The sequence below is a fragment of the Aethalodelphis obliquidens genome, unplaced genomic scaffold, assembly GCF_003676395.1.
Source record: "Aethalodelphis obliquidens isolate GAN/ISIS:26980383/991018 unplaced genomic scaffold, ASM367639v1 scaffold23, whole genome shotgun sequence".
Classification (NCBI taxonomy): domain Eukaryota; kingdom Metazoa; phylum Chordata; class Mammalia; order Artiodactyla; family Delphinidae; genus Aethalodelphis; species Aethalodelphis obliquidens.
The window spans coordinates 8,350,741-8,376,439 of NW_020837967.1; the positions used below are offsets into that span (position 1 = coordinate 8,350,741).

Here is a 25,699-nt window from a genome sequence, read left to right on the forward strand (position 1 = left end):
TAGCTCTAGTAGTTTTCTGGTAGCATCTTTAGAGTTCTCTATGTATAGTATCATGTAATCTGCAAACAGTGACAGCTTTACTACTTCTTTTCCGATTTGGATTCCTTTTATTTCCTTTTCTTCTCTGATTGCTGTGGCTAAAACTTCCAAAACTATGTTGAATAAGAGTGGTGAGAGTGGGCAACCTTGTCTTGTTCCTGATCTTAGTGGAAATGCTTTCAGTTTTTCACCATTGAGGACGATGTTGGCTGTGGGTTTGTCATATACGGCCTTTATTATGTTGAGGAAAGTTCCCTCTATGCCTACTTTCTGCAGGGTTTTTATCATAAATGGGTGTTGAATTTTGTCAGAAGCTTTCTCTGCATCTATTGAGATGACCATATGGTTTTTCTCCTTCAATTTGTTAATATGGTGTATCACGTTGATTGATTTGCATATATTGAAGAATCCTTGCATTCCTGAAATAAACTCCACTTGATCATGGTGTATGATCCTTTTAATGTGCTGTTGGATTCTGTTTGCTAGTATTTTGTTGAGGATTTTTGCATCTGTGTTCATCAGTGATATTGGCCTGTAGTTTTCTGTCTCTGTGACATCCTTGTTTGGTTTTGGTATCAGGGTGATGTTGGCCTCGTAGAATGAGTTTGGGAGTGTTCCTCCCTCTGCTATATTTTGGAAGAGTTTCAGAAGTATAGGTGTTAGCTCTTCTCTAAATGTTTGATAGAAGTCGCCTGTGAAGCCATCTGGTCCTGGGCTTTTGTTTGTTGGAAGATTTTTTTTTTTTTTTTTTGCGGTACGCGGGCCTCTCACTGTTGTGGCCTCACCCGTTGTGGAGTACAGGCTCCGGACGCGCAGGCTCAGCGCCCATGGCTCACAGGCCCAGCCACTTCGTGGCATGCAGGATCTTCCCGGACCGGGGCACGAACCCATGTCCCCTGCATCGGCAGGCGGACTCTAAACCACTGTGCCACCAGGGAAGCCCTGTTGGAAGATTTTTAATCACAGTTTCAATTTCAGTGCTTGTGATTGGTCTGTTCATATTTTCTCTTTCTTCCTGATTCAGTCTTGGCAGGTTGTGCATTTCTAAGAATTTGTCCATTTCTTCCAGGTTGTCCATTTTATTGGCATGGAGTTGCTTGTAGTAATCTCTCATGATCTTTTGTATTTCTGCAGTGTCAGTTGTTACTTCCCCTTTTTTTTTTTTTTTTTTTCCTGTACGCGGGCCTCTCACTGTTGTGGCCTCTCCCGTTGCGGAGCACAGGCTCCGGAGCGCAGGCTCAGCGGCCATGGCTCACGGGCCCAGCCGCTCCGCGGCATGTGGGATCTTCCCGGACCGGGGCACGAACCCGTGTCCCCTGCATCGGCAGGCGGACTCTCAACCACTGCGCCACCAGGGAAGCCCTACTTCCCCTTTTTCATTTCTAATTCTATTGATTTGAGTCTTCTCCCTTTTTTTCTTGATGAGTCTGGCTAATGGTTTATCAATTTTGTTTATCTTCTCAAAGAACCAGCTTTTAGTTTTATTGATCTTTGCTATCGTTTCCTTCATTTCTTTTTCATTTATTTCTGATCTGTTCTTTATGATTCCTTTCCTTCTGCTAACTTTGGGGTTTTTTTGTTCTTCTTTCTCTAATTGCTTTAGGTGCAAGGTTAGGTTGTTTATTTGAGATGTTTCCTGTTTCTTAAGGTAGGATTGTATTGCTATAAACTTCCCTCTTAGAACTGCTTTTGCTGTATCCCATAGGTTTTGGGTCGTCGTGTCTCCATTGTCATTTGTTTTTAGGTATTTTTTGATTTCCTCTTTGATTTCTTCAGTGATCACTTCGTTATTAAGTAGTGCATTGTTTAGCCTCCATGTGTTTGTATTTTTTACAGATCTTTTCCTGTAATTGATATGTAGTCTCATAGTGTTGTGGTCGGAAAAGATACTTGATGCAATTTCAGTTTTCTTAAATTTACCAAGGCTTGATTTGTGATCCAAGATATGATCTATCCTGGAGAATGTTCCATGAGCACTTGAGAAAAATGTGTATTCTGTTGTTTTTGGATGAATCAATGAAGTCCATCTTGTTTAATGTATCATTTAAAGCTTGTGTTTCCTTATTTATTTTCTTTTTGGATGATCTGTCCATTGGTGAAAGTGGGGTGTTAAAGTCCCCTACTATGAATGTGTTACTGTCGATTTCCCCTTTTATGGCTGTTAGTATTTGCCTTATGTATTGAGGTGCTCCTATGTTGGGTGCATAAATATTTACAGTTGTTATATCTTCTTCTTGGATCAATCCCTTGATCATCATGTAGTGTCCTTCTTTGTCTCTTGTAATAGTCTTTATTTTAAAGTCTATTTTGTCTGATATGAGAATTGCTACTCCAGCTTTCTTTTGGTTTCCATTTGCACGGAATATCTTTTTCCATCCCCTTACTTTCAGTCTGTATGTGTCTCTAGGTCTGAAGTGGGTCTCTTGTAGACAGCATATATATGGGTCTTGTTTTTGTATCCATTCAGCCAATCTGTGTCTTTTGGTGGGAGCATTTTAATCCGTTTACATTTCAGGTAATTATCGATATGTATGTTCCTATTCCCATTTTCTTAATTGTTTTGGGTTTGTTATTGTAGGTCTTTTCCTTCTTTTGTGTTTCTTGCTTAGAGAAGTTCCTTTAGTATTTGTTGTAAAGCTGGTTTGGTGGTGCTGAAATCTCTCAGCTTTTGCTTGTCTGTAAAGGTTTTAATTTCTCCATCAAATGTGAATGAGATCCTTGCTGGGTAGAGTAATCTTGGTTGCAGGTTTTTCTCCTTCATCACTTTAAGTATGTCCTGCCAGTCCCTTCTGCCTTGCAGAGTTTCTGCTGAAAGATCAGCTGTTAACCTTATGGGGATTCCCGTGTGTGTTATGTGTTGATTTTCCCTTGCTGCTTTTAATATGTTTTCTTTGTATTTAATTTTTGACAGTTTGATTAATACGTGTCTTGGCGTATTTCTCCTTGGATTTATTCTGTATAGGATTCTCTGTGCTTCCTGGACTTGATTAAGTATTTCCTTTCCCATATCAGGGAAATTTTCAACTATAATCTCTTCAGATATTTTCTCAGTCCCTTTCTTTTTCTCTTCTTCTACTGGAACCCCTATAATTTGAATGTTGGTGCATTTAATGTTGTCCCAGAGGTCTCTGAGACTGTCCTCAGTTCTTTTCATTCTTTTTTCTTTATTCTGCTCTGCAGTAGTTATTTCCACTATTTTGTCTTCCAGGTCACTTATCCGTTCTTCTGCCTCAGTTATTCTGCTATTGATCCCATCTAGAGTATTTTTCATTTCATTTATTGTGTTGTTCATCGTTGTTTGTTTCATCTTTTGTTCTTCTAGGTCCTTGTTAAATGTTTCTTGCATTTTCTCTATTCTATTTCCAAGATTTTGTATCATCTTTACTATCATTATTCTGAATTCTTTTTCAGGTAGACTGCCTATTTCCTCTTCATTTGTTAGGTCTGGTGGGTTTTTATCTTGCTCCTTCATCTGCTGTGTGTTTTTCTGTCTTCTCATTTTGCTCATCTTACTGTGTTTGGGGTCTCCTTTTTGCAGGCTGCGGGTTCATAGTTCCCGTTGTTTTTGGTGTCTGTCCCCAGTGGCTAAGGTTGGTTCAGTGGGTTGTGTAGGCTTCCTGGTGGAGGGGACTAGTGCCTGTGTTCCGGTGGATGAGGCTGGATCTTGTCTTTCTGGTGGGCAGGTCCACGTCTGGTGGTGTGTTTTGGGGTGTCTGTGCACTTATTATGATTTTAGGCAGCCTCTCTGCTAATGGGTGGGGTTGTGTTCCTGTCTGCTAGTTGTTTGGCATAGGGTGTCCAGCACTGTAGCTTGTTGGTCGTTGAGTGAAGCTGGGTGCTGGTGTTGAGATGGAGATCTCTGAGAGATTTTTGCCGTTTGATATTATGTGGAGCTGGGAGGTCTCTTGTGGACCAGTGTCCTGAAGTTGGCTCTCCCACCTCAGAGGCACAGCACTGAGTCCTGGCTGCAGCACCAACAGCCTTTCATCCACACGGCTCAGAATAAAAGGGAGAAAAAGTAGAAAGAAAAGAAAAGGAAAGAAAGAAAAAGAAAGAAAGGAGGGAGGGAGGGAGGAAGGAAAGAAGATAAAATAAAGTAAGATAAAATAAAATAAAGTTATTATAATAAAAAATAATTATTAAGAAAAAAAATTTTTTTTAAAGAAAAAAACGGACGGATAGAACCCGAGGACAAATGGTGGAAGCAAAGCTATACAGACAAAATCTCACACCGAAGCATACACATACACACTCACAAAAAGAGGAAAAGGGGAAAAAATCATAAATCTTGCTCTCAAAGTCCACCTCCTCACTTTGGGAAGATTCGTTGTCTATTCAGGTGTTCCACAGATGCAGGGTACATCAAGTTGATTGTGGAGCTTTAATCCGCTGCTTCTGAGGCTGCTGGGAGAGATTTCCCTTTCTCTTCTTTGTTCTCACAGCTCCCAGGGCTCAGCTTTGGATTTGGCCCCGCCTCTGCGTGTAGGTCGCCGGAGGGCGTCTGTTCTTCGATCAGACAGGATGGGGTTAAAGGAGCCCAGACAGGATGGGGTTAGAGGAGCCGCTGCTTCGGGGGCTCTGGCTCACTCAGGCCGAGGGGAGGGAGGTGTACGGAGTGCGGGGCCTGCAGCGGCAGAGGCCGGCGTGACGTTGTACCAGCCTGAGGCGCGCCATGCGTTCTCCCGGGGAAGTTGTCCCTGGATCCTGGGACCCTGGCAGTGGCGGGCTGGACAGGCTCCCCGGAAGGGAGTGTGGATAGTAACCTGTGCTTGCACACAGGCTTCTTGGTGGCGGCAGCAGCAGCCTTAGCGTCTCATGCCCGTCTCTGGGGTCCACGCTTTTAGCCGCGGCTCGCGCCCGTCTCTGGAGCTCACTTAGGCGGTGCTCTTAATCCCCTCTCCTCGTGCACCAGGAAACAAAGAGGGAAGAAAAAGTCTCTTGCCTCTTCGGCAGGTCCAGACTTTTCCCTGGACTCCCTCCCGCTAGCCGTGGTGCACTAACCCCCTGCAGGCTGTGTTCACGCTGCCAACCCCAGTCCTTTCCCTGTGCTCTGACCGGAGCCGAGCCTCAGCTCCCAGCCCCGCCCGCCCCGGCGGGTGAGCAGACAAGCCTCTCGGGCTGGTGAGTGCCGGTCGGCACCAATCCTCTGTGCGGGAATCTCCCCGCTTTGCTCTCCGCACCCCTGTTGCTGTGCTCTCCTCCGCGGCTCCGAAGCTTCCCCCCTCCGCCACCCGCAGTCTCCACCCGCGAAGGGGCTTCCTAGTGTGTGGAAACCTTTCCTCCTTCACAGCTCCCTCCCACTGGTGCACGTCCTGTCCCCATTCTTTTGTCTCTGTTTTTTCTTTTGCCCTACCCAGGTACGTGGGGACTTTCTTGCCTTTTGGGAGGTCTGAGGTCTTCTGCCAGCATTCAGTAGGTGTTTTGTAGAAGTTGTTCCACGTGTAGATGTTTTCTGGTGTATCTGTGGGGAGGAAGGTGATCTCCCCGTCTTACTCTTCCGCCATCTTCTCCTCCTCAGTTATCTATTTTATACATATTGGTGTCATGTGGTTTTGATTTGCATTTCCCTAATGATTAGTGATGTTGAACACCGTTTCATGTACTTATTGGCCATTTGTATATTTTCTTTGGAGAAATGTCTATTCAAGTCCTTTGACCATTTTCGAATCCAGTTGTCTTTTGTTTTTGAGTTTTTTAAGTTGATTTTTGAGGACGCTGTTTCAGCACTCACCAATACAAGATGCCTGTGGATGGTAGGGAGTGTGGAAGGCCATCACATACTTTGACAACCCATTTTTTGTGACTTTTTTGTTAAAAAGTATACCATTGTCAGATAGCAAATGGTTTGGAAAGTGAAAAACATGACACAGATTAGTGTCAGGGGCCACAGTGGTATGGTTGGAGCCAGCTGATTGGATTGGCATTGTAATACCATAACCTGGAAGAGTGTCATCAGCGGTGAGGCACTACTGATGGTGTGAAGACGGGGTTAAAGGTCTGATGTAGCCGGTCTGCCAGTAGCAGGAGATGTGGCCTCTCTCACCATGAGACGAATGGGTCTTTTCCTGGGAGTCACCAGTGTGGGACGCAGAGGTTGCCTCTGCATCAGGAACAGAGTCCTTTACTCTGTGTCTGTTCAATGATGGTCCATGTGTTGACGCATCTGGAGTGGTGATGGATCCGCCGGCAGAGGTGGCAGTCTGGGCAGTGCAGGCATCGTCAGCAGCTGGACTCCTGTTAGCTTCACCAGACAATGGGCCCTTACTATGGCCCATATTAGTGACCTAGATGGTCTGCTCGGCAACTACTGTCTGTCTCCACAGTTTATATGGCAAGTCTTTAAGATGTCAGTCTGTAGTTTTCTAAGTAGCAGACCCAAACAACTATTACCAATGGGTATTAGCCCCATATCAGTAGAAGCCTAACAAGGTTTATCACCGGGAATATCAGCCAGATCTCTGAGAACATCCTTGAGTTCTGCCCGCAGAGCACAGCAGCCACACCCACTTTCATTTCTGCATAGCTGGCACTGAGGTTGAACAGCACAGCAGGCCACGGAACACCACAGGGTCTCAGCTTAGTTGAGTCATTAGTGCACCAGGCCCAGGCATTTAGGGGATCCTCTGTGAATCAAGGGCCTCATTGAACCAACAGAATGGAAAATAAATTTTCCCTAAAGGGATAGCTGCCACTCTTTCCTGTAGAGCTGAGAGGTCATAGGGGCCAGGCTGGCTGCATTCTTGAATATACCAAGTCCAAGGGGCACCTCTGGTTGGAGGCTGTTCCTGTTGTCAGAAGCTCCAGTCAGTAACATTACCCAGGCACAGAAACTTGTACTCAGAGGGGTCATAAGGACTGTGGGCCACTAAGGCTGCTAGTGCTTTTCTACATGTGGCTCTTCCCAGGTGGCATAATCCCCTCTGGTTCTTAAGAGTATTCACCGTGCAAGCATGAAAAATATGAATACCAATTATACATTCAGTGTTGGAAGCCACAACAGTAATACATTGAGTTGGTACCAAGAGTCCCACCCAAAAGAACACATTAGCATCTCTTCCGCACCGTGAACTGCACCCAAACCTCATAGCTGAAAGCAGGTACCCTCTCCCTCCACAGGATGAGGCATGAAGGTGACATGGGCTCCAATATATATCAGTCAGAGCTATAAAATGTCCCTCCCCTCCCTACAGTGATCTCGCAAACCCAGGTATGTTTGATCTTCAGTTCCCCTTGGGGACTGGGAGAACTTGGCCCCGCCCCTAACAATCTTTCTCTTTAAAGGGCGTAGGGGGAGGCTGGGAGAGAGCAGCTCTGCACCAGTAAACAAGGTGAATTTATTTCAGTTTTGAGTGGCGCCGTAGCTGCGAGCATTTGGGGCACCCAAAGCCCTGTGTTGTGTACTCTGTGGCAGGGCCGTCATTGCTGACTGGCATCATCCATTTCCGTTAGGGATGCCTTGATTCAGCGGCTACAGCCACATCACTTCCCGGCGGGGGCCATGAGTTTGTACTCTTTGGCCGACTTGGGCTTGATCTGCACGGGTGGCATCGTTGTTTTTAGGAGTCCACCTAATGTGGACTATCTGCTGCTCGCTCCATTGTCAAAAGAACAGCCCTTCAATTCTTGCTTGATTTCAGCATAAGGACTAGGAGGGTTTTCTGAAGCTGATAGAATTTAATCTACATTTCTGTGGGTGAGTTTCTCATTCTGTGGTGAATCATTTGCTAAATCACTTAAAATCCACTTTAGTACGGAAGAGCCCAAAGACTAGTCAGTGCCCTTGGGAGATTGTTTCGGGGAAAGTTTCCCAGAAGGACCAGAACTGTCTTGTAGCAGACAGGGCCCACTGCCAAAACCTGAGGTCTTTTACTTATCTCGAATGGGGTTAATGTTGAGAAGACAGACTGCAGGAGGGGCTGAGCACTAAAATAGCCAGGTGTTGCCTTTCTTCTTTAACAAGCATTATGTGCCCCTCCCACCCCCTCAATCTCCCCAGCAAACTAGCAGTTGCTAAAGATTCTCCTGGTTCTGCCCACAGTGGTTACAGTTTTCCTTCTTTCACACTCAGTATGGATACATTTATGGTGCTCCCGCCTCCCTCTGCCAGACAAATCCTATTACTAGTTGTTTACAGGGCCGACCTGGTGAGCTTGGTGGATAGCTGACAGTAGCCAGGGCATCGTTCAGACTGCTGTGTTTGAAACTACTTCCTGGTACTCAGCCTGAAACTGCCGCACCAGTTCAGCATCATTAGCAGGCAGTGAAGTAGAGGACCAGACATTGCCTGGGGGGGACCATACAGTCTGGTCAACATGTTCACTCCCGATTCCCATGGACTTCTCTCAGTTCCTGCTAACTGTCCTTTCATTCCGTTTCTAAAAAGCTTTGTCTTTGTCAGCATTCCATCTTCATTACCAAAACTCAGAAATTGTGAGGGGTTGAGATCCTACCCTTTGTGGAAGCTCACAAGTTAGCCTGCACAACTCCATGGATTCAAGTAGAAGACATGAGACTCCTGGTCAGAGACAAAAGCTGTCATTACTCCTGGCAATAGTCAGCACTTGTGTCAGATAACCAGCCACAATTTCTACAGGATACTGCAAAGAGAGCCAGGTGACTGATGCCTGCACACACAATTGGGTGTGTTACAGGAAAGGAACTCCCAGCTTAGGGGACCAGATCTTTTATAATGGGCAGTAAGCCTTCCTGTCCTTTGCCCTGGGGAGTGACAGTATCTTTATTATACCAGACAGTAAACAAACCTGCCTTTTGCTCTTTGAGGAGACACTATATCTTCTAAGGTTGTTTATTATATAAATATACAGAACAAAGGGAATCAGTACCTCTTCTCACAAGATGTGCAGAAATGCACATAACATTGAACTTTTTTTCCTGACAATACCTTCCCCACCCCCTTTCAGTTCAGTTCACATACTTAAATTTTCTCACCTAGGCTACTGTAATTATTTCCTAACTGGTCTCACTGCCAGTAGTCTTCTGTCTGTCCTCAACACCTGTGCCAGAGGGATCTTTTAAAATGCAGACCTGATGATGTCACTCAGTTTAAATTTGTTATTGGTTTCGCATTACTGTTAGGCCAAAGTTTAAATTGTTGAGTGGTTGTGTAACTATTTCTCATGTGCTGACTACTACCCAGTTTTTGAATGTTGGCAATTAAATAAGGGGGAAAAAAACCTTTTTAAAGCCGTAAAGGCCAGTACTAGATAGGCTGCAGATGTGTAGGCTGCATGCTGCCAGATTGGAACCTCTGGTCTTACCTTTTTTTTTTCTCTTACACCTTTGTCTGCAACATGTTGTTCTTTTTGCCTTGAATAATTTACATATTTGTCTCATATTTCTATTCATTTTTTAAAAACCTACTTACTCTATAAAGCCTTCCCAACCTAGTTGGACATCTTGCTCTCAATACCTTTAATTTCAAATAAACTGTGTGTGTGTCATTATAGTACTTCATCTAGTTGTTATTACTGATTTTTTTTTCTGGTCTGTATCCCCACAAAATAAAGTGTAAGCTACACAGAGCAAGAGCCCTCCCTTTCCATACACACCAGGTTTTTAGGAAAGAAAATTGCTTTCCTAAGAATCATTTTGGTATCAAAACCAATAACTTAGTTGGTGCTTTTAATCACCTTTAGATAGTCCATGTTTTGAGCCTGAAAGATATTAATTTGCTTAATTTTGATGGGGAAGATGCAGTATTATTCACTGGAAAATAGACATGTGATACAGTCTTATGGTCCATTATATGTGGATATCGTATATATTATTTACTCTTCCAAATAATATTTTCTTGTTTTGTTCAAATTTAAAATATAGACTGTGGACATTCATAAAGAGAAAGTGGCTCGAAGAGAGATTGGTATTTTGACAACAAATAAGAATACATCAAGAACTCACAAAATAATAGCGCCTGCAAATATGGAGCGTCCTGTAAGGTATATTCGGAAACCTATTGACTATACAGTTCTGGATGATGTGGGCCATGGTGTCAAGGTAAGCGTTTTATATTATATTAACTTGAAATAATTTGCATATCCAATAAATATTTTGGATAGGAAATATAGTGAGAAAGCTGATTTTCTTAAAGAATTAATAGATTCTCTTAGTAATTAGCAATACAATTTTTATAGAACATTTATTTAATACTAGTTATGTATTATACTAAGCTTGGGGCAGAATTTTACATGTGCAGTAGGCTGTATTCAAGAAGATATAAACACTTAAAATGGCCATTCATTTGTTAAGCCGTTTGAATCCTAGACTGATGTTATAAATTTGTGTTGTCAATGCCAAGTCTTGTTTTCACTACTGAATGAATTTTTAAGAATAAAAAATGTATATGCTTTCCAGAATTGGTTTAGAAAGTAATTTATAAATACTTTTATTCATTTATTCATAAATATGTGTGTATTAATACATCTGTGTGGATGTGGATATAATTTCAGCAGTTTATGCAAAATGACACAATTGTGTGTAATCTTGTTCTGTACATCACTCCCCACTCTCCCACCCCCTGCCCCAACAGGCTTTTAGGAAAGGGATTGTTTGTTGCCCTTGTCCATTTCTTAGCATGGCAGAATTAGCTGCTCTTGAAGGATACCTGTAGCTTCTCAACTTTTTAGATATTCATGTGTTATTTTGGAAGCATCTGGAATGACCTGAATTCTTTAGCTATCTTTGCTCAAGATAAACTATTCCTCTGAAATTTGGTAGTCCCTTTCTTAGAGGACCATTATTTGATTTTGTTTCTGGTCTCCAGAATATTTATAATAATTTTTTTAGGGGTCAGCTAGAATCTTGAAGCTTTTCCTAGCTGGTTATCTGCCTGGTGCTATTGCTGGATTTGTTGCATTCTGACTTATCTGGGGTTCCTGATCAAGAGGGGAGTATAGCTGGTGACATCGCTCTTTATTCTGCTCTTCTCAGAGACTATTGGAATCTCCCCTTCACTGTCAGGCTTGGAAGTTGGAACACTTTGCAAATGTAGAGCAGGTTACTCGTTTCTTGTATTTTTACCCAAGGATGTGGCTAGGGTTGTCTGAGAGTTTAAGTTCAATTTTAATTTAAGATATTTAGACTAGATTGATTTAATTTGAATTTTGAGAATTTGGAAGAACTTATTATTACCTGCCTTGGAAGTAAAAATTATGTATATACATACACCCGTGCACACACATTCTCATGCACTCACTTCTTCCCCTTTTGCTTGATTTTTCTTCCTACCAAAGCAATATACACTCATAAAAAAAAAAAAATCTGTCACCATCTTAGAAGTGATTATCCTCTATTATCTCCCCACTAATAATTGTGTTTAACAGTTTAATACATAGTACATAGCAGAGTATAAAATGAAACCAAACTTTACAAGGAAATTTTGGGTGAGAAAATTTAACTGTTTTATTATGTATGTACAAATGAGAAATGTAAACACTGCATAATATATACTGAAAGTCTGCAGATGTCAATTTTAGCAATCTACTTTTTGTAATGTGGATAGTTTAGACGCAGGTTTGTTTTTTTTTTAAGTTTTTTATTGTAAAATATACATAACATAAAATTTACCATTTAACCATTTTAAGTGTACAGTTCTGTGACATTAAGTACAGTCACATTATTGTACGGACTATTTTGAAATATTTTTTTGACCATGGGTAGGAGGGTGGGTGGTCAGAAGCTGATATGTGGCTTATTTGTCCACATTTTGTTTCTGTGATATACAAATACATACAATTATTTTTCTCCCAGTAGTCTCATTGCAGCTATATTGATCCAGTTTTATTTCCCTAAGAAATCATTGTTGGCTTAAATATTTCTAGAGGATTGTAGAGATCTGTGAAAGTTGGAAATTTGGAATAGTTGATGAGCAAATGCCAGGGCCAAAACTACAAGGAGGAAAACTGTAGATTTATTTTTAAATTAGTGTCTAAAGCACTTTTAAGGATTGGAAGACACTGTACTTACAGTTCTAGAGTTATTTTCTTATCTTTTGCCTACTTTTCTATTTAGAAGTTTGTTTTCTTACTGACTTGTAAGGGTTCTTTTTTCTATCAAAGAAATTAGCTCCTTATATTTTGGCAAATATTTCCTCATCCTGCTGTTTGGCTTTTGACTTTGATGCTTTGGTATTTTAAACAAATATTTACAGGATGTTAAAAAATTGTATCCAAATATATTAATATTTCTTTTTAAAATTATTTTTTTTCTTTCTTTTTTTTGGGGGGGTGCTGTGTTGGGTCTTAGTTGTGGCATGCGGGGTCTTCATTGCGGCGCGCAGGCTTCTCTCTAGTTGCGGCTTGCAGGCGCTCTCGTTGAGGCACGTAGGCTCAGTAGTTGTGGTGCGCAGGCTTAGTTGCCCTGTGGCACGTGGGATCATAGTTCCCCAACCAGGGATTGAACCCACGTCCCCTGCATTGGAAGGCGGATTCTTTACCACTGGACCACCAGGGAAGTCCCAATATTTCTTCTTATAGCTACCAAGTTTTGTGTTGTTTTTTACCCCCCAAGATTAAATATTCCATCATATTTTCTTCTTTCATGGCATAAATTTTAGTGTTTTGGTATTTGTATTATTCATTTAATTGATATTTATTGTGTTAATGCATTTTATGCTATGAAATAGGTGGTACACATAAGTTTAGTAAGAATTTAAAATATGGAAAAGGTGTCTTAAGGTAAGTCTGGTTTGACTTTTGGAAACAGCATAAGATATAGATAAGAGAATCCTTGCATAGAGAGACTGCCAGAAAGTTTGCCTAAAGGAGAATAAAAAAGAAGATGAACAATAAAGTTCATCCTAATAAAATAAAAATAAAAATACTAAAGTTCATCCTAATAGAAGGAAGAACAAGGTTTCAGAGTATGCTTAGACTAGAGAAGGCTTGAGCACTTAGTAGAAACATTTAAAATTATTTCTGTTAAACAGTTATAATAATTAACAGCTTTATAGCCTGGTTCATAACTTATGAACGACTTTCCACATATGTCTTTGTTTTCAAGCCTTGAAAAGACCATATGATCTAGGAGTTATTACATTTTATTAATGGAAACACTAAAGCTTTATAATACATAGGAATGGTATTTTTAAAAGGTTTCGATTTTATTAGAGGAGTGAGCTAATGAGTCATTTCAGAGAAAGAATTGGCATCTTACAGACTTTCGTACCTGTGGTATGCAAAGCTTATGATCTACTTCGGGCTTGCAGGTAGGTAGGAATCAAAGAGTTCTATTTTCAACCTGAGGTTCCAAGGAAATGGTAAACTGACTCATCCATAAATGTAAATGTTAAGGAAATGAAGTGAGATCTTAAGGAAATAAAAAGCCTAGTTTTGAATGTGTTTGGGGGACACTGAAATGGAAAAATTTTGTAGGTTGCTAACAATTATATTTTGAGTTGTAAGGTATAGAGATCATTTCCTTCCAACACTCGCTAACCCCAACACATTTGTATACATAAACATGCACTTAAGAGAGGAGGCTGTGCTCCATAAGAGGTTAAAGGTTACACCATTGCATAGTAGCAGAGTTCAACTAGAATTTTCATTCCCAATTAAATTCTCCTTTCATCCTTTCATTTGGGATCAGTTTATACTGGTATGCTGTTTTTTTTGTTTGTTTCTTGTTCACTTGAAACAGCAAATGAGGGAAGATGTGTGGTCATATTTAGAATATTTCTAAGTTACTTTAGAATAGTATTTAGTGTATTATAATGCTATCATATTAATAAAGCTTATCTTCAAGGATAATAAAGTTATTCAAGTTTAATTTCTAAATCCAGGTGTGAAATGTAGTGGCTAGGTAGGATTCCAGACATTGTTTAATCAGGATAAAAATGAGTCATATTATTCTAAACAAACACTAAAGAATACCAAGATTCTGGCACAGTTTCTAGAAATGAGAATATAAGTCAAAGGATATTCCATTTTTGGATGATTTCCTTAATGTTGCTTCTGTGGTCACTTGAAAATGATAGATACATATTTGGAATGGCAGGTATTATGGAAAGAACTTAGACCCCACACCCCACCCCAAAATGTAGGAAAAGACTGCAACCTGAAGGCATTTTTTTCTTAAGTGGCGTGGTACAAGTAGGATGCTTTGGACGCATTATTTCATATATATAAGCTAGCCAGTTTTCATAGAAGTAGCCTTTAGGATCAAAGCAGCTTTTCTTCAGTTTTGAATTATGGTCAAACTTGTTCAGAAGAAAATTTAGAACTAGAGCAACATATAACTTTCTACTAGTGTTGGCCTGGTCAGGATTTGTATTCATAAGCTACACATGAGAGGGTATCCAGACCCTGTTTGCTTGTTCCTTAATCAGAATCTGGCTAAGCTATTATTGTGCATTGTAATTTTGTTTTTAAACACTGAGGTGCTAGGTCCTTTTCTGAATTTGGAAAACAAGCTGTGATTTTGAATTTTAACATTTGCAGTTTATCACTCTTTAAAATAATATACTACCATTCAAATAATAAATACTCATACATGGGCATTCATTATCCAGCAGTCTTAGGTCTTATACACTGATGTATTAAAGTAGCCATACATTTAATGAGGTATGGTGTTTGTGTTTAAATCAAAATTTGTTTTTTAAATCATCTATGATTCAGTTGGATTAATTTCATAGGATAAAATACTGACCTAAGAAATTATTGGAGCTGCATGAGATTGGCATAATTAAGTGATTTCCTTATGAATGTATTATTTTGAAAAAATATGTGATACCCATGAATATTTCCCTGCTGCTTATGGATATCTTTTCTTTACAAAATATTTGAAATATGACTGGGTAAAAAAGCTTATTAACATGAATTGAGTAACTGTAAATGTAAACCTGTCCTATCAGATATAACTTATCTAGAATTAATTTCTACTTTTTCCCCCCTTTTTTTGCAACGTAAAGTGGCTAAAAGCCAAGGTAAGAGTTACTACTTATCATTTGATCCACAGTTTCCCCTCTATATCGATAGAGGCTGCAGAGCCACTAAAATTTGAAAACTTTTCCTATGTCTGTCTGCTTTTTCCCCATAGGATTTATGTAGATTAAATATACTCAAACTCAGTTCAAATCAGCAACATTTAGCTTGGATGTGTTAATATATCAAAGATATATTGACATCTGCATTTATATAGGAACATTAATTTTGCTAACATTTATTGCTTTGCTCATTTTTTGATAGTTGCCTTGCTTTTATTGACTTACAATTAGGAGGTTTCCCAGGCATTATATATGACTTTGTTACTGAGTTGTTGGGATAGAGGTGATTTTTTTAGATGAATATTTTAGCAAATTGACACTGAGATCTGCAGTTTATATTCATGCACACATTCCAAAAATTTTAAGAAATCCAGCATTTGAATTGCAGATAAGTTAGATCTCAGTGAACATTTTTAACAATAAAATAATATATAAAATTCAATAATCTCACCTGTATTTTGCAATAAATTGGTATGAAGGGCATAAAATAATAAGAAAAGCCAAGTGCAAGTGGTATCTTGACTTTTTAAAATGTAGTACCAAAGTCTGTTATTAAAACTGTCTGGGAATCCTTATTTCACATTCTGATAATAAAAAAAATAATACATGGTGTCAAAACACCAAGAGAACAATTTGATATAAAACTAAAAGCTTTTCTTTCCACATTTTAGCATGGAAATAACCAGCCTGCAAGAACTGGCACACTGTCGAGAACAAATCCTCCTACTCAGAAACCACCGAGTCCTCCCATGTCAGGCCGGGGAACATTGGGGTAAGAATTCAGCTACATCTTACAAGAGGATTTGTATGTCAAAGGAAGAGATGTTTTTGTGACTTAAGTAAATGTATGGATCCTTGTGACGGGACCCTCTCTGTGTGATAATACTACCTTTTACAAATTCATTTTGGTTCCTATTTCCTTGAACAGAATCCAAAATGAACCTGCCTGTTCTGTAATATTCTCTAAGGAATTCTGTACTAGAAAAGTTTTTTTGTATGTATGTAAATGAGCATTATTTATTTATTATCTTCTAATTCATTAAAAAATATAAATATATAAATACATATATAAAAAGATTTATATATGAATCTGAGTTATGTTTATTTAAAATGAAATGACCAGAAGGTTCCATATATGGTGTCTTCACATGTATTTGCAATATTGATATTACAGAGCTTTGAATAAGTGGTCTACTTTGGGTACTTTGGTTTGCTAGCCTGCAGTTCTTCTGTTTCCCCTGAGACTTGGGGACTCTTTACTTGGAGTACTTCTAACTGTGCTTCTGCTGGTAATCTTAGGGCCCTTCATTCTAGAGTAGCTTTGTAAGAAGGCCAGTGGAGAAGTAGAAAAGGTAATTGTGACTTCTTCCTTTCCAATTTTCAATGCAATACAAATATTGAATACTTCATAAGACATTTCTGAAAGATAGTTCACTTTATTATAGAAAATTAGACTCCTTATTTTTGGTGGAGGGGTGGGGGAATCATTTTATAGTAACAGGGATCAGCAATCAGCTTTCTTATAGGATCTTAGTTTCTATTTTCATTCTGTAAACCCCTTACCTCTGAAAAAAACATACAAAGTTATTAAATAGAAAAGTTAAAATCATTTATTGAGAAGTTAATGGCATCACATCTAGGATCAGAATGTACTTGTTCATATATCTCTAGATTGAGGTAGGAGTAAATTGCACAGGAGATATTTAGCTTCCATAATATACAAGGACAGTGGCTTGTGGGTTACTGATCTGGGAATAATATGTATTTCAAAGTTTGATATTACTGAGCATTAAAAAAATTATAACCATGATTTTTAGAAATAAGATGAGAACTTTTAAATTACCCTTTCCATTGGTTTTCCTAAGAAAAGGCAACAAATTTTAGCTTTTGTGTTAAAGTAACAAAATTCATACACCCCAATTAAAAATGTTTTTTAAAAACAAACTTTATTATTAAAAAAACCCAAAACTTGTGTTATACTTGGTTATAAAGGGACAGTCACAAATTTGGGAGAAAATACCATTTATCTTTCTTATTCATATTCCTTTCTCTATTATGCTTCTTTAGACGAAATACTCCTTACAAAACCCTGGAACCTGTTAAACCTCCAACAGTTCCTAATGACTACATGACAAGTCCTGCTAGGCTTGGAAGTCAGCATAGTCCAGGCAGGACAGCTTCTTTAAATCAGAGACCGAGGACACACAGGTAAATTTTTAGGTTGAGCCTTTGAACTGAGAACGTGCATTATTGATTGGTGACAAACTCCTATAGAGTTGCTGGTAAAGGTAAAGTGCTAGTCTAATGCTAATATAGAATGTAAAAGTTTGAGGGTATTAATATTGTATATGTTCCTTTAAATATATGTTATAACTTCTATTTTTTAGATTTTTTAGTATCTATTTATACTGCTAGCAGATTGCTAGTATTTCCTCCTTTTGACAGAGGTACAAATGTATATTTGGATGAAGTCTGAAGAATGTTTTTTTAAAATGGTCTTTTAGAAAAGATGAAGGTAACCACTCTTAAATTTTTTGGATAAAAGGTTAAACATCAGAAACTCTACAATGTGATTTAAACTTTAAGAGGTTGGAGGAAAGAAAACAGTTTAGATTTGAGGAAGAATTTCTTAAGAGAGTTGATGTACTAGAATATGTTACTATATAAATTCATTTTAAAAAGTTCTAGAAATCAGCTACCCAGTGGATTTTTAAAAACTTGGTTATGGAACATAACATACATTCAGAAAAGTATATACTTTATTAACTGTAACAACTTGATGTATTAATACAAATTGAATATAGTCATGTAACCATCACCCAGATCAGAAAATGGAACATAACCGCAATCCAGAAATCCCCCTCAGGCCCTTTCCCAATTATTGCCTCAGCCTTCCTCCCCTCAAAAGTAGCCACTTTATTTTTGTGCAAGTTTATAAAGCCAGACAAAATTATCGTATAGCTCAATTTGTTTTATTCTTTGATTTTTACCTCTCACTTAATAACTTGGGCAAGGACCCTCTTTACCTTGACTTTTAGGATGGTTTTATTAGAAATACAGTTTGGTAAAATCATTTTGGAGGCTTCAGTTACGCAGGATATATCACGCTCTTAGATGCTATGTAATTGTTATTTGTTGTTATTGTTAGTAAATAAATTGTCATATTGATATCTGCAGTTACTGAATCAGGGTAAGTTCAATGAGGACCAAAATTGCGTTTTTTTTTTATATGTTTATTATTGAATTATTATACCAGCATGGTTGTTCTTTATAGTGGATGTAGTAATTAATAGTTTAATCATATTCAACAACTAGTTAGTTGTTAAGAGTTACTTCATTAGATATCACGGATATACCTATGAGATATAGTTCTTTTTTTCAGGAGCTTGTTCTGTTAGAACAGGGATCAACAAACTTTTTTATAAAGGGCCAGATTGTCAATACTTTAGGATTTGTGGTCCATACGGTCTCTGCTGCAATTACTCAGCTCTATCATTGTAGCATGAGAGCAGCTACCAGCAACACGTAAATGAATGAGCATGGCTGTGTTCCAGTAAAACTTTATATATGGCACTGAAATTTGAATTTAATATAATTTTAATGTGTCATGAAATATTATTCCTCTTTTGATTTTTTTTCTACTAATTAAAATGTAAAAAAAATGTTCTTAGCTCACAGGTTGTAAAAATCAGACCATGGGCCAGATTTGGCCTGTGGGCTGTAACTTGCCAATCTCCATGTTAGAAAAAGGCACATAAGCCAGTAATTGTGGAAGTGCATAAGTGCAAAAATATTCATCTGTCTGTGATACGGTGGTGGCAGAAAGCAGAGTATTGGCCAGCTTGGGAGGAGGGAGGCCTTCATAGCAAAGCTATTTTTGTTATATAAATAGCTTTTTTCCCCTTTCTATTAGTATGTGATAATGTGATTATAGAATGCTCATATTGGAGGGAAAAAACTTATCTAGGCAGTGCAAATCATTGCCCTGTTGGGTTTCTGGGCCTACTGAGCCAATGATGTTGATTTTTAAAAGTATAATATGGAGCTTAAGGCTACACGTGTACATATGTACATTTGCATAATGTACATGTGCACACATACATTACTAAAACTGGTCAGTGCGAGGTTGTATACCTAAAGGGACAGTAAGTCCATAGAAGTAATTGGTTAAAGTTTAGTAGTATCAACTATTCTAGACTGTGCCTTGCTGAAACTTCATTATTGTCTTATTTGTCTTTTTTTTGTCATTTGCTCATTTTTTCCAAACATTTCCATGTTTTATTGCCATTCTTTGAGATGAGTGGAGGTTTACATACTAATTTCAGACTAAAACTGGTTACCGTTTTTATTAACTTCCATAGCATCTTTTGTGGCTTCCATCACACTATTTGTTAATGTCAGTTTTCACAGTCTCAGTGAAGAGCTCCATGACAGTGTGGTTCATGTCTTGTTTGTTCACTGCTGTTTATACGAGGTTTTAAATAAATCCTTGTTGACTCATTGTACTATAAGATTATATTGGTCATTCATGTCTCAGTGATCTCTTATAGTTCTGAGTACTACGTGACTATATTGGTTTTTCAGTAGTTGGAGAAATAGAGTGAAACACAAGAACCACTTCAAGTATTAGGGTTAAAATTTATATTGGACTGTTAAAATTTGTCTTTATATATACTTGTGTGTATACATACAAGCACACACATATGCATCATAAAAGGAGTATTTAGTGGCTTTGAGTTGATTTTTTTCCTGAGTAAATCTCTAGAATTGCTATTTTCATAATTTTTCTCTCTCCTTTGCAGTGGAAGCAGTGGAGGAAGTGGAAGCCGAGAAAACAGTGGCAGCAGCAGTATTGGCATTCCCATTGCCGTGCCTACACCCTCACCACCCACTGTTGGACCAGGTGTGTCATATACTCACCCATTTTAATATGTGGTAGTAGTTAGCTTTATTATGGAAGTCTGAAATAATTTAATTACATTAGATAAAACTATTTATTAAACTTATGAGATTGTTGCCAGAATGAAAGCAAATTTAAAAACAATTTTTGATTGGTTTTCACAGGGTCTTTAGAGTTTTGCAGATGTTTCTCCTTACTTATAGAAAAGCATATTAAATAGCTTTATTAAATAACTTTTTGGACATTTTGCTTTAGAAATACTTGCCTTGGGCACAAGTCAAGAATGATATTTATTATTTCAAGAGCAAACCAATATTATTGATAATTCAACCAAAAGATCAGTGTCTTTAATGTGAATTATGTATCATTGAACTTTGATGTTGCCTTATAGGCTAGTAAGTATGTCAACTCCACTGTTAGCTGGTTTTGTGACTTTACTACATTTATGTATGGTATTCAATACGTATTTCAGTAAAATGCCATGAATGTAAAATGGGATTAAACCAGGAGAAGCTCTTTTACTTTTTAGATTATATAAAAATTTAAGAAATCACAGCAGAGCATTAAATTGGTCCCTTGATTTTTTTATTAAGTGAAAGGAGGACTTTATGGTGTTAAAAGTACACACTTTAAAAGTAAGTTTGATAATCAAAAGTTGTTAGGGAAAAATACTTAGTTTCTCAAGGATGTTGTTGAAAAGGGAGAAAAAGCTACTTATAAAAACAGGCATATTTTATAGTTAATGAATGCGTGAACTCAATGATCTTTTTACCTAGTAAAATTCTTACTCATTCGAACATGCTTTACATATGGGTATCTTTCTCTTTTTTTCTTATTTCCAAAACGTACTTCCTTACTGTTTCAGAATGATTAGTTCTGTTTATTGCACTCTGACCTGAATTATAAACTATTTTATTAGAAAACATTTCTGTCCCTCCTCCTTCTGGAGCTCCACCAGCACCACCTCTTCCACTACTTCTGCCCGTGAACACTGTGATAGGTGAGACTGCATAACCACCGGAGTGATTTACCTTACTGTGCAGAGTTCACAGTAAGCTCCTCTGTTAGACGGCTCGCTTTTGTAGTTGTTAGGTTGTAGGTGGTAATACAAAGTTTAAAGTATTAAATCTAATTTACACTAATTTCTTCTGGTGAAAGGCCTCTGAAGTTACACAGAAACTTCTCTGTGATGTCAGATGCTTCTATGCCTAGTTTATAACCAATTTAATGTGGTTTGCATTTGTTCTGTTTAGATTTTTCTAGGAATATTATAGCAGTGATTGTTCAAAAAAAATTTTTTTTAATAGTGATGTAATATTTTTTTAAAGTGAAACTTGATTTGGAACTCCCTGGTATATACCACAGTCACAGGAGTGGGGTGAAGGTGGGGGACAAGAGGAAGAAGATGAAAAAGAGAATGGTGTGCGGTGTGGGGTACCCTGAGGCTTTCCAGTGGGTCACAGCTGAAAAACTCTGATATAGCCCAGGATTTATGGCATCTGAGGATGCCATGAAACATTTTGTTCAATAAAATACATTTAAATTGCTCCCAAGTTGGGGGAGACTGGATTGAGCATATAAGGAATTCCAAATATAGACTTGGTATAAAACCATTCAGCCTAGAAATGCACAGTAGCATTTGGGTGGAAATGGATAAAGAGCTGTTTCAAATATTGAGAGCTTAGGTGAAATAAAGCCATCTAGCAACTTCTTTTCAAAACGTTGGCACTTGTACTCAGAGGAGAGGGGAAAAGGAAGTAATAAACAAAAGACCCAAGTAATAGAAATTGTTGGCAGAAAGTCCATGTGGAAAAAAAATGCCCTCAACCTAATTAATAATCAGGAAAACAAAAACTACGAGATACTATTTTATAGCTACCAGATAGGTAAAAATGTAGAAGTCCACCAGTACCATATGTTGATGAGGATGTGCAGTAACAGAAAGGTACGTTGCTGGTGGGAGTTTATTTGTTGATTCAGTCACTTTAGAACATAATTTGTTGTTACCCAGTCAAGTTGAACCAGGTTTCTACCTTAGATTTATCAGTTTCATTTCTAGATATTTGCCCTAGCGTACTGGTTCTCAAAACATGGTTATGGAACTCCTGGGGGTTGCCAAAATCCTTTCTTGGAGTTTTTGCGGTCAGAACTATATCCATAATAATACTAAGACTTATTTGCCTTTTTTATTCTCATTCTGGTACAAGTACACAGTGGAATTTTCCAGAGGCTACATAACATATGATAACATCATTTTTGACAACTAATGGATTGTGTATTTGTGTATTTATGTATTTTAAAGATAAATCAGTTTTAATTTCTAATATGGTAATTAATCAGTTAATTATGGTAATTAATCAGTTTCTAATATGGTATAACCCACTTCAACAAAAATTTTTTGAGGTTCTCTAATTTTAGAGTGGATCCTAAGACCATAAAGTTTAAAAACTACTATACTAGAGCAGTGGCTTTTGGAGTATGATTTACAGACCAACAGCATCATCATCATGGGGGAACTAGTTAGGAATGCAAATTCTCAGGTCCCATTCCAGACCTACTCATTCAGAAACTCTGAGACTGGAGCCCAGCAGCCTGTATTGTAACAAGCCCTCAAGGTGAAATTCTGATCACTGCTGAAGTTTGCGAACCACTGTTCCAGAGAAACTTAGGAACCATATTTAGGAATGTTCACAGTAGCGGTATAATAATAATAGCAAAAATCTGGATGTATCCCAAATGTCTACAGTGGAATGGATAAATAATTGTGGCATGTTCATATGCAAATAAAGCAATAAAAATGAATGATATATTGATATACTTCTCAACATGGATGAATCTTAAAAGATAATATCAAAGGAAAACAGCAGAAATACATAATCAATACAGAATCATTCCATTATGAAAGTTTATAAATTTGCAAGGTCTCTGTGTGTACTGTTTAAGGTTATAATTATCTATGATTTTTAAAAAACTGCATACAGTGAGTCCCCTACATACGAACGAGTTCCGTTCTGAGAGCGCGTTCATTAAGTCCAATTTGTTCCTAAGTCCAACAAAGTTAGCCTAGGTATCAACTAACACAATTGGCTATGTAGTACTGTACTGTAATAGGTTTATAACACTTTTCACGCAGATAATACATAACAAACACAAAAAATAAAACATTTTTAATCTTACAGTACAGTACCTTGAAAATTACAGTAGTACCAGCTATACCAATGCTGCTTTTACACTTGCTTCCGGACATCCTGGGCTTGAAATAAAGGTACTGTACTACTGTACTCCATACAGTGCTGTACAGTAAAGTACACGGAAGCACAACCACTTGTAGAGGATGCACGCACATGACAGTGTACATCAGACACGTGAACTAACTTTAAGTGATTGGACACGCGAATGCATGTTCGCATCTTTTGAAAGTTCGCAACTTGAAGGTTTGTGAGTAGGGGACTTACTGTATAGTGAAGAGAGAGAATGTTTAACACATATGTTTTGGAGTTTGGGGTTCAGAAGGGGCAAACAAGCTTCAGTGATACTGGTAATATTCTAGTTCTTGGAGCTGAGTATTTTTCCTTAAAAAATATATGTAATATATATAAAAATATAAATAATATTTATTTATGTAAACAAATTATATATAACCAGTATAAATAATTATATATATTAGTATATGTAACCATATGTATATGTATTATTTATATATAGCATGTATGATTATGTATATATCAATCATACACCGTTTGGTATTATTTATTTCATAATTTTATTTTAATATTAAAATAAATTCTAAAATAGGCATAGTTTGGAACTGCTATTAAATAGCTTTATTTTGGTTTTAAATCACCAAGACAAATAACCTGGATTTTATACAGTTTTTATATAAGTCAAAAGAAATATAGAAATCATTTTATTGAGATTTCTATTAAAAATGGTTAAAGGGTTACTTCTTAGCTCTTTGGAAAACTTACCTGTCCAGAGTTACTCGTTCATGAAGGCATTTGAATAGACTCTTATTTATAAAGTGTGTTTCTGTTTAGGAATTGAGCATGTGGATGATTTAAATAATTAGTGACTGCCTATGGCTTGGGAGCTCCAAAATGTTGAATATTAGCACTTCTTTTAATGAACAACCTCTGCTGTATGGCTTTTTTCTAATAATTTATATGACCTCTAGGAGAGGTTAAATTGGATGACTGAATGAAAGTAAACCAGGATGTTGTCTTTTTATTTGCTCAGTCATGGTTAGATGTTTGGGAGGATAATGTTAATCCTGAAGTTACCTTTGGAAGGTATAGTTAACTTTAGAGGCTTTGAACTTTATATTAACCTTTAAAATTTTAAACTTCTGAAATGTTGGTAAATAAAATTTTAAGTATTGTTAATACTTTAGTTAGTTTAGATATGCATAATATAAAAAAAAATGTGCTTTGGGTGTAGTACGGAAAAAAAGCCCTCCAAGGATATGGAAAAAGATAATGGATTTTCTACACAAAGCTGCCTTAAAATGTCCATGTTTTACAGAGTCCAAAATTTTTTTCAGCTTTATCAGTTACAGAAATGTAAGTGATAGGGCAAAATGTGTAATTCTTAAAAGCTGGGAGATATACAACAAATCTGACATATATAAGTGCTTTGAAACTAGAAATTATACTTTTCTTAAAAATGATTCTACTATAATATGTATTGGTAATAACTGCTAATACATTAAACATTCAAATAAATATAGTAGTGCATGTGGAAAATATGCTTAATTGTTTACATTTTATAATTTAAGCTGGGTTTGGCTGGATAGATTCTTATACTGTGCTTCTGAAGATTTGGCAATGGAAAGGAGAAGTCTGTAAACCAGATATTAAGATATTCACATCTAAAAACTGATGCTTTCCACCTCAGACTATCATTTGGTACTTATTTTCTTGGAAAGACACAGTTGACATATAAAAGCTGTATGTTTTAAAATGTTACAGAAAAAAATTTATACATTTTATTAGCAAAATACCATTTGGTATTATGCTAAATTAAAAGGCTTAAGAATATTACTTATTTACTTTTGCACTTTCCACACAGTATCTGTTTTTCCTTCTTTTTGTAACTTCAGAGATAGAGCTGTTTGTGTTTTATCTTTACTTTTCTCTTTATTTTGTGCTGTGGGCTTTAAAAAGTAATAAACATTTCTTGCCGATAGTCTCCTTCTCTTTGTTCTGCCATCGGAGGTGACGTGCAATGCTCAAGTTCTTTGTTGGTTGCCTTTGACTAATGCTTTTCAGCAGCCCCGGGCTCAGCTCCTGGTTCCCAGTATGGCACAATGACCAGGCAGATTTCTCGACACAACTCTACCACTTCCTCGACATCTTCTGGTGGATACAGACGGACTCCCTCTGTGACGGCTCAGTTTTCTGCTCAGCCTCATGTTAATGGAGGTCCACTTTATTCTCAGAATTCAAGTAAGCTTGTGCTTTGCAGGTTTAACGGCAGCAGTGGAGCTCCTTTTGAAGGAAATTATTTGAAATTGTTATTCTTGCCAGTGATAGACAACAATTGAAACCGTGCTATTTCATGTTTATTTTTGTTTTAAGAAGTTAAACCTTGGGGACTTCCCTGGCTGTCCAGTGGTTAGGACTCTGCACTTCCACTTCAGGGGGTGCGGGTTTGAGCCCAGGTTGGGGAACTAAGATCCCGCATGCTGCATGGTGCGGCCAAAAAAAAAAAAAGTTAGACCTTGAAGCATATCATTTTAAGAATAATTGCTTATCCCTTTCAAA

At 37.7% G+C, this 25,699-nt stretch overlaps 2 protein-coding genes across 15 annotated transcripts in view; one reads left to right on the top strand and one right to left on the bottom strand.

Moving 5' to 3' along the window:
- ABI1 (abl interactor 1) overlaps positions 1–25,699 on the top strand; it is a 105,780-nt gene that overhangs the window by 68,603 nt on the left and 11,478 nt on the right. For 3 of the 14 annotated variants that reach the window (XM_027121681.1, XM_027121685.1, XM_027121689.1), the window contains 6 exons: positions 9,877–10,053; positions 14,963–14,977; positions 15,709–15,809; positions 17,105–17,245; positions 19,840–19,940; positions 25,205–25,381. In XM_027121681.1, the coding sequence (XP_026977482.1) occupies positions 9,877–10,053; positions 14,963–14,977; positions 15,709–15,809; positions 17,105–17,245; positions 19,840–19,940; positions 25,205–25,381 (712 nt within the window). Of the gene's footprint in view, positions 1–9,876; positions 10,054–14,962; positions 14,978–15,708; positions 15,810–17,104; positions 17,246–19,839; positions 19,941–20,856; positions 20,938–25,204; positions 25,382–25,699 lie in introns of all 14 variants that reach the window. The other 11 variants (XM_027121693.1, XM_027121694.1, XM_027121682.1 and 8 more) reach the window with 6 other exon arrangements.
- Positions 25,316–25,699, bottom strand: part of PDSS1 (decaprenyl diphosphate synthase subunit 1) — a 59,039-nt gene continuing 58,655 nt past the window's right edge. Inside the window, exon 12 of the transcript XR_003435969.1 lies at positions 25,316–25,423. The gene's annotated coding sequence lies outside the window, so the exon portion shown is untranslated. The remainder of the gene's footprint in view (positions 25,424–25,699) is intronic.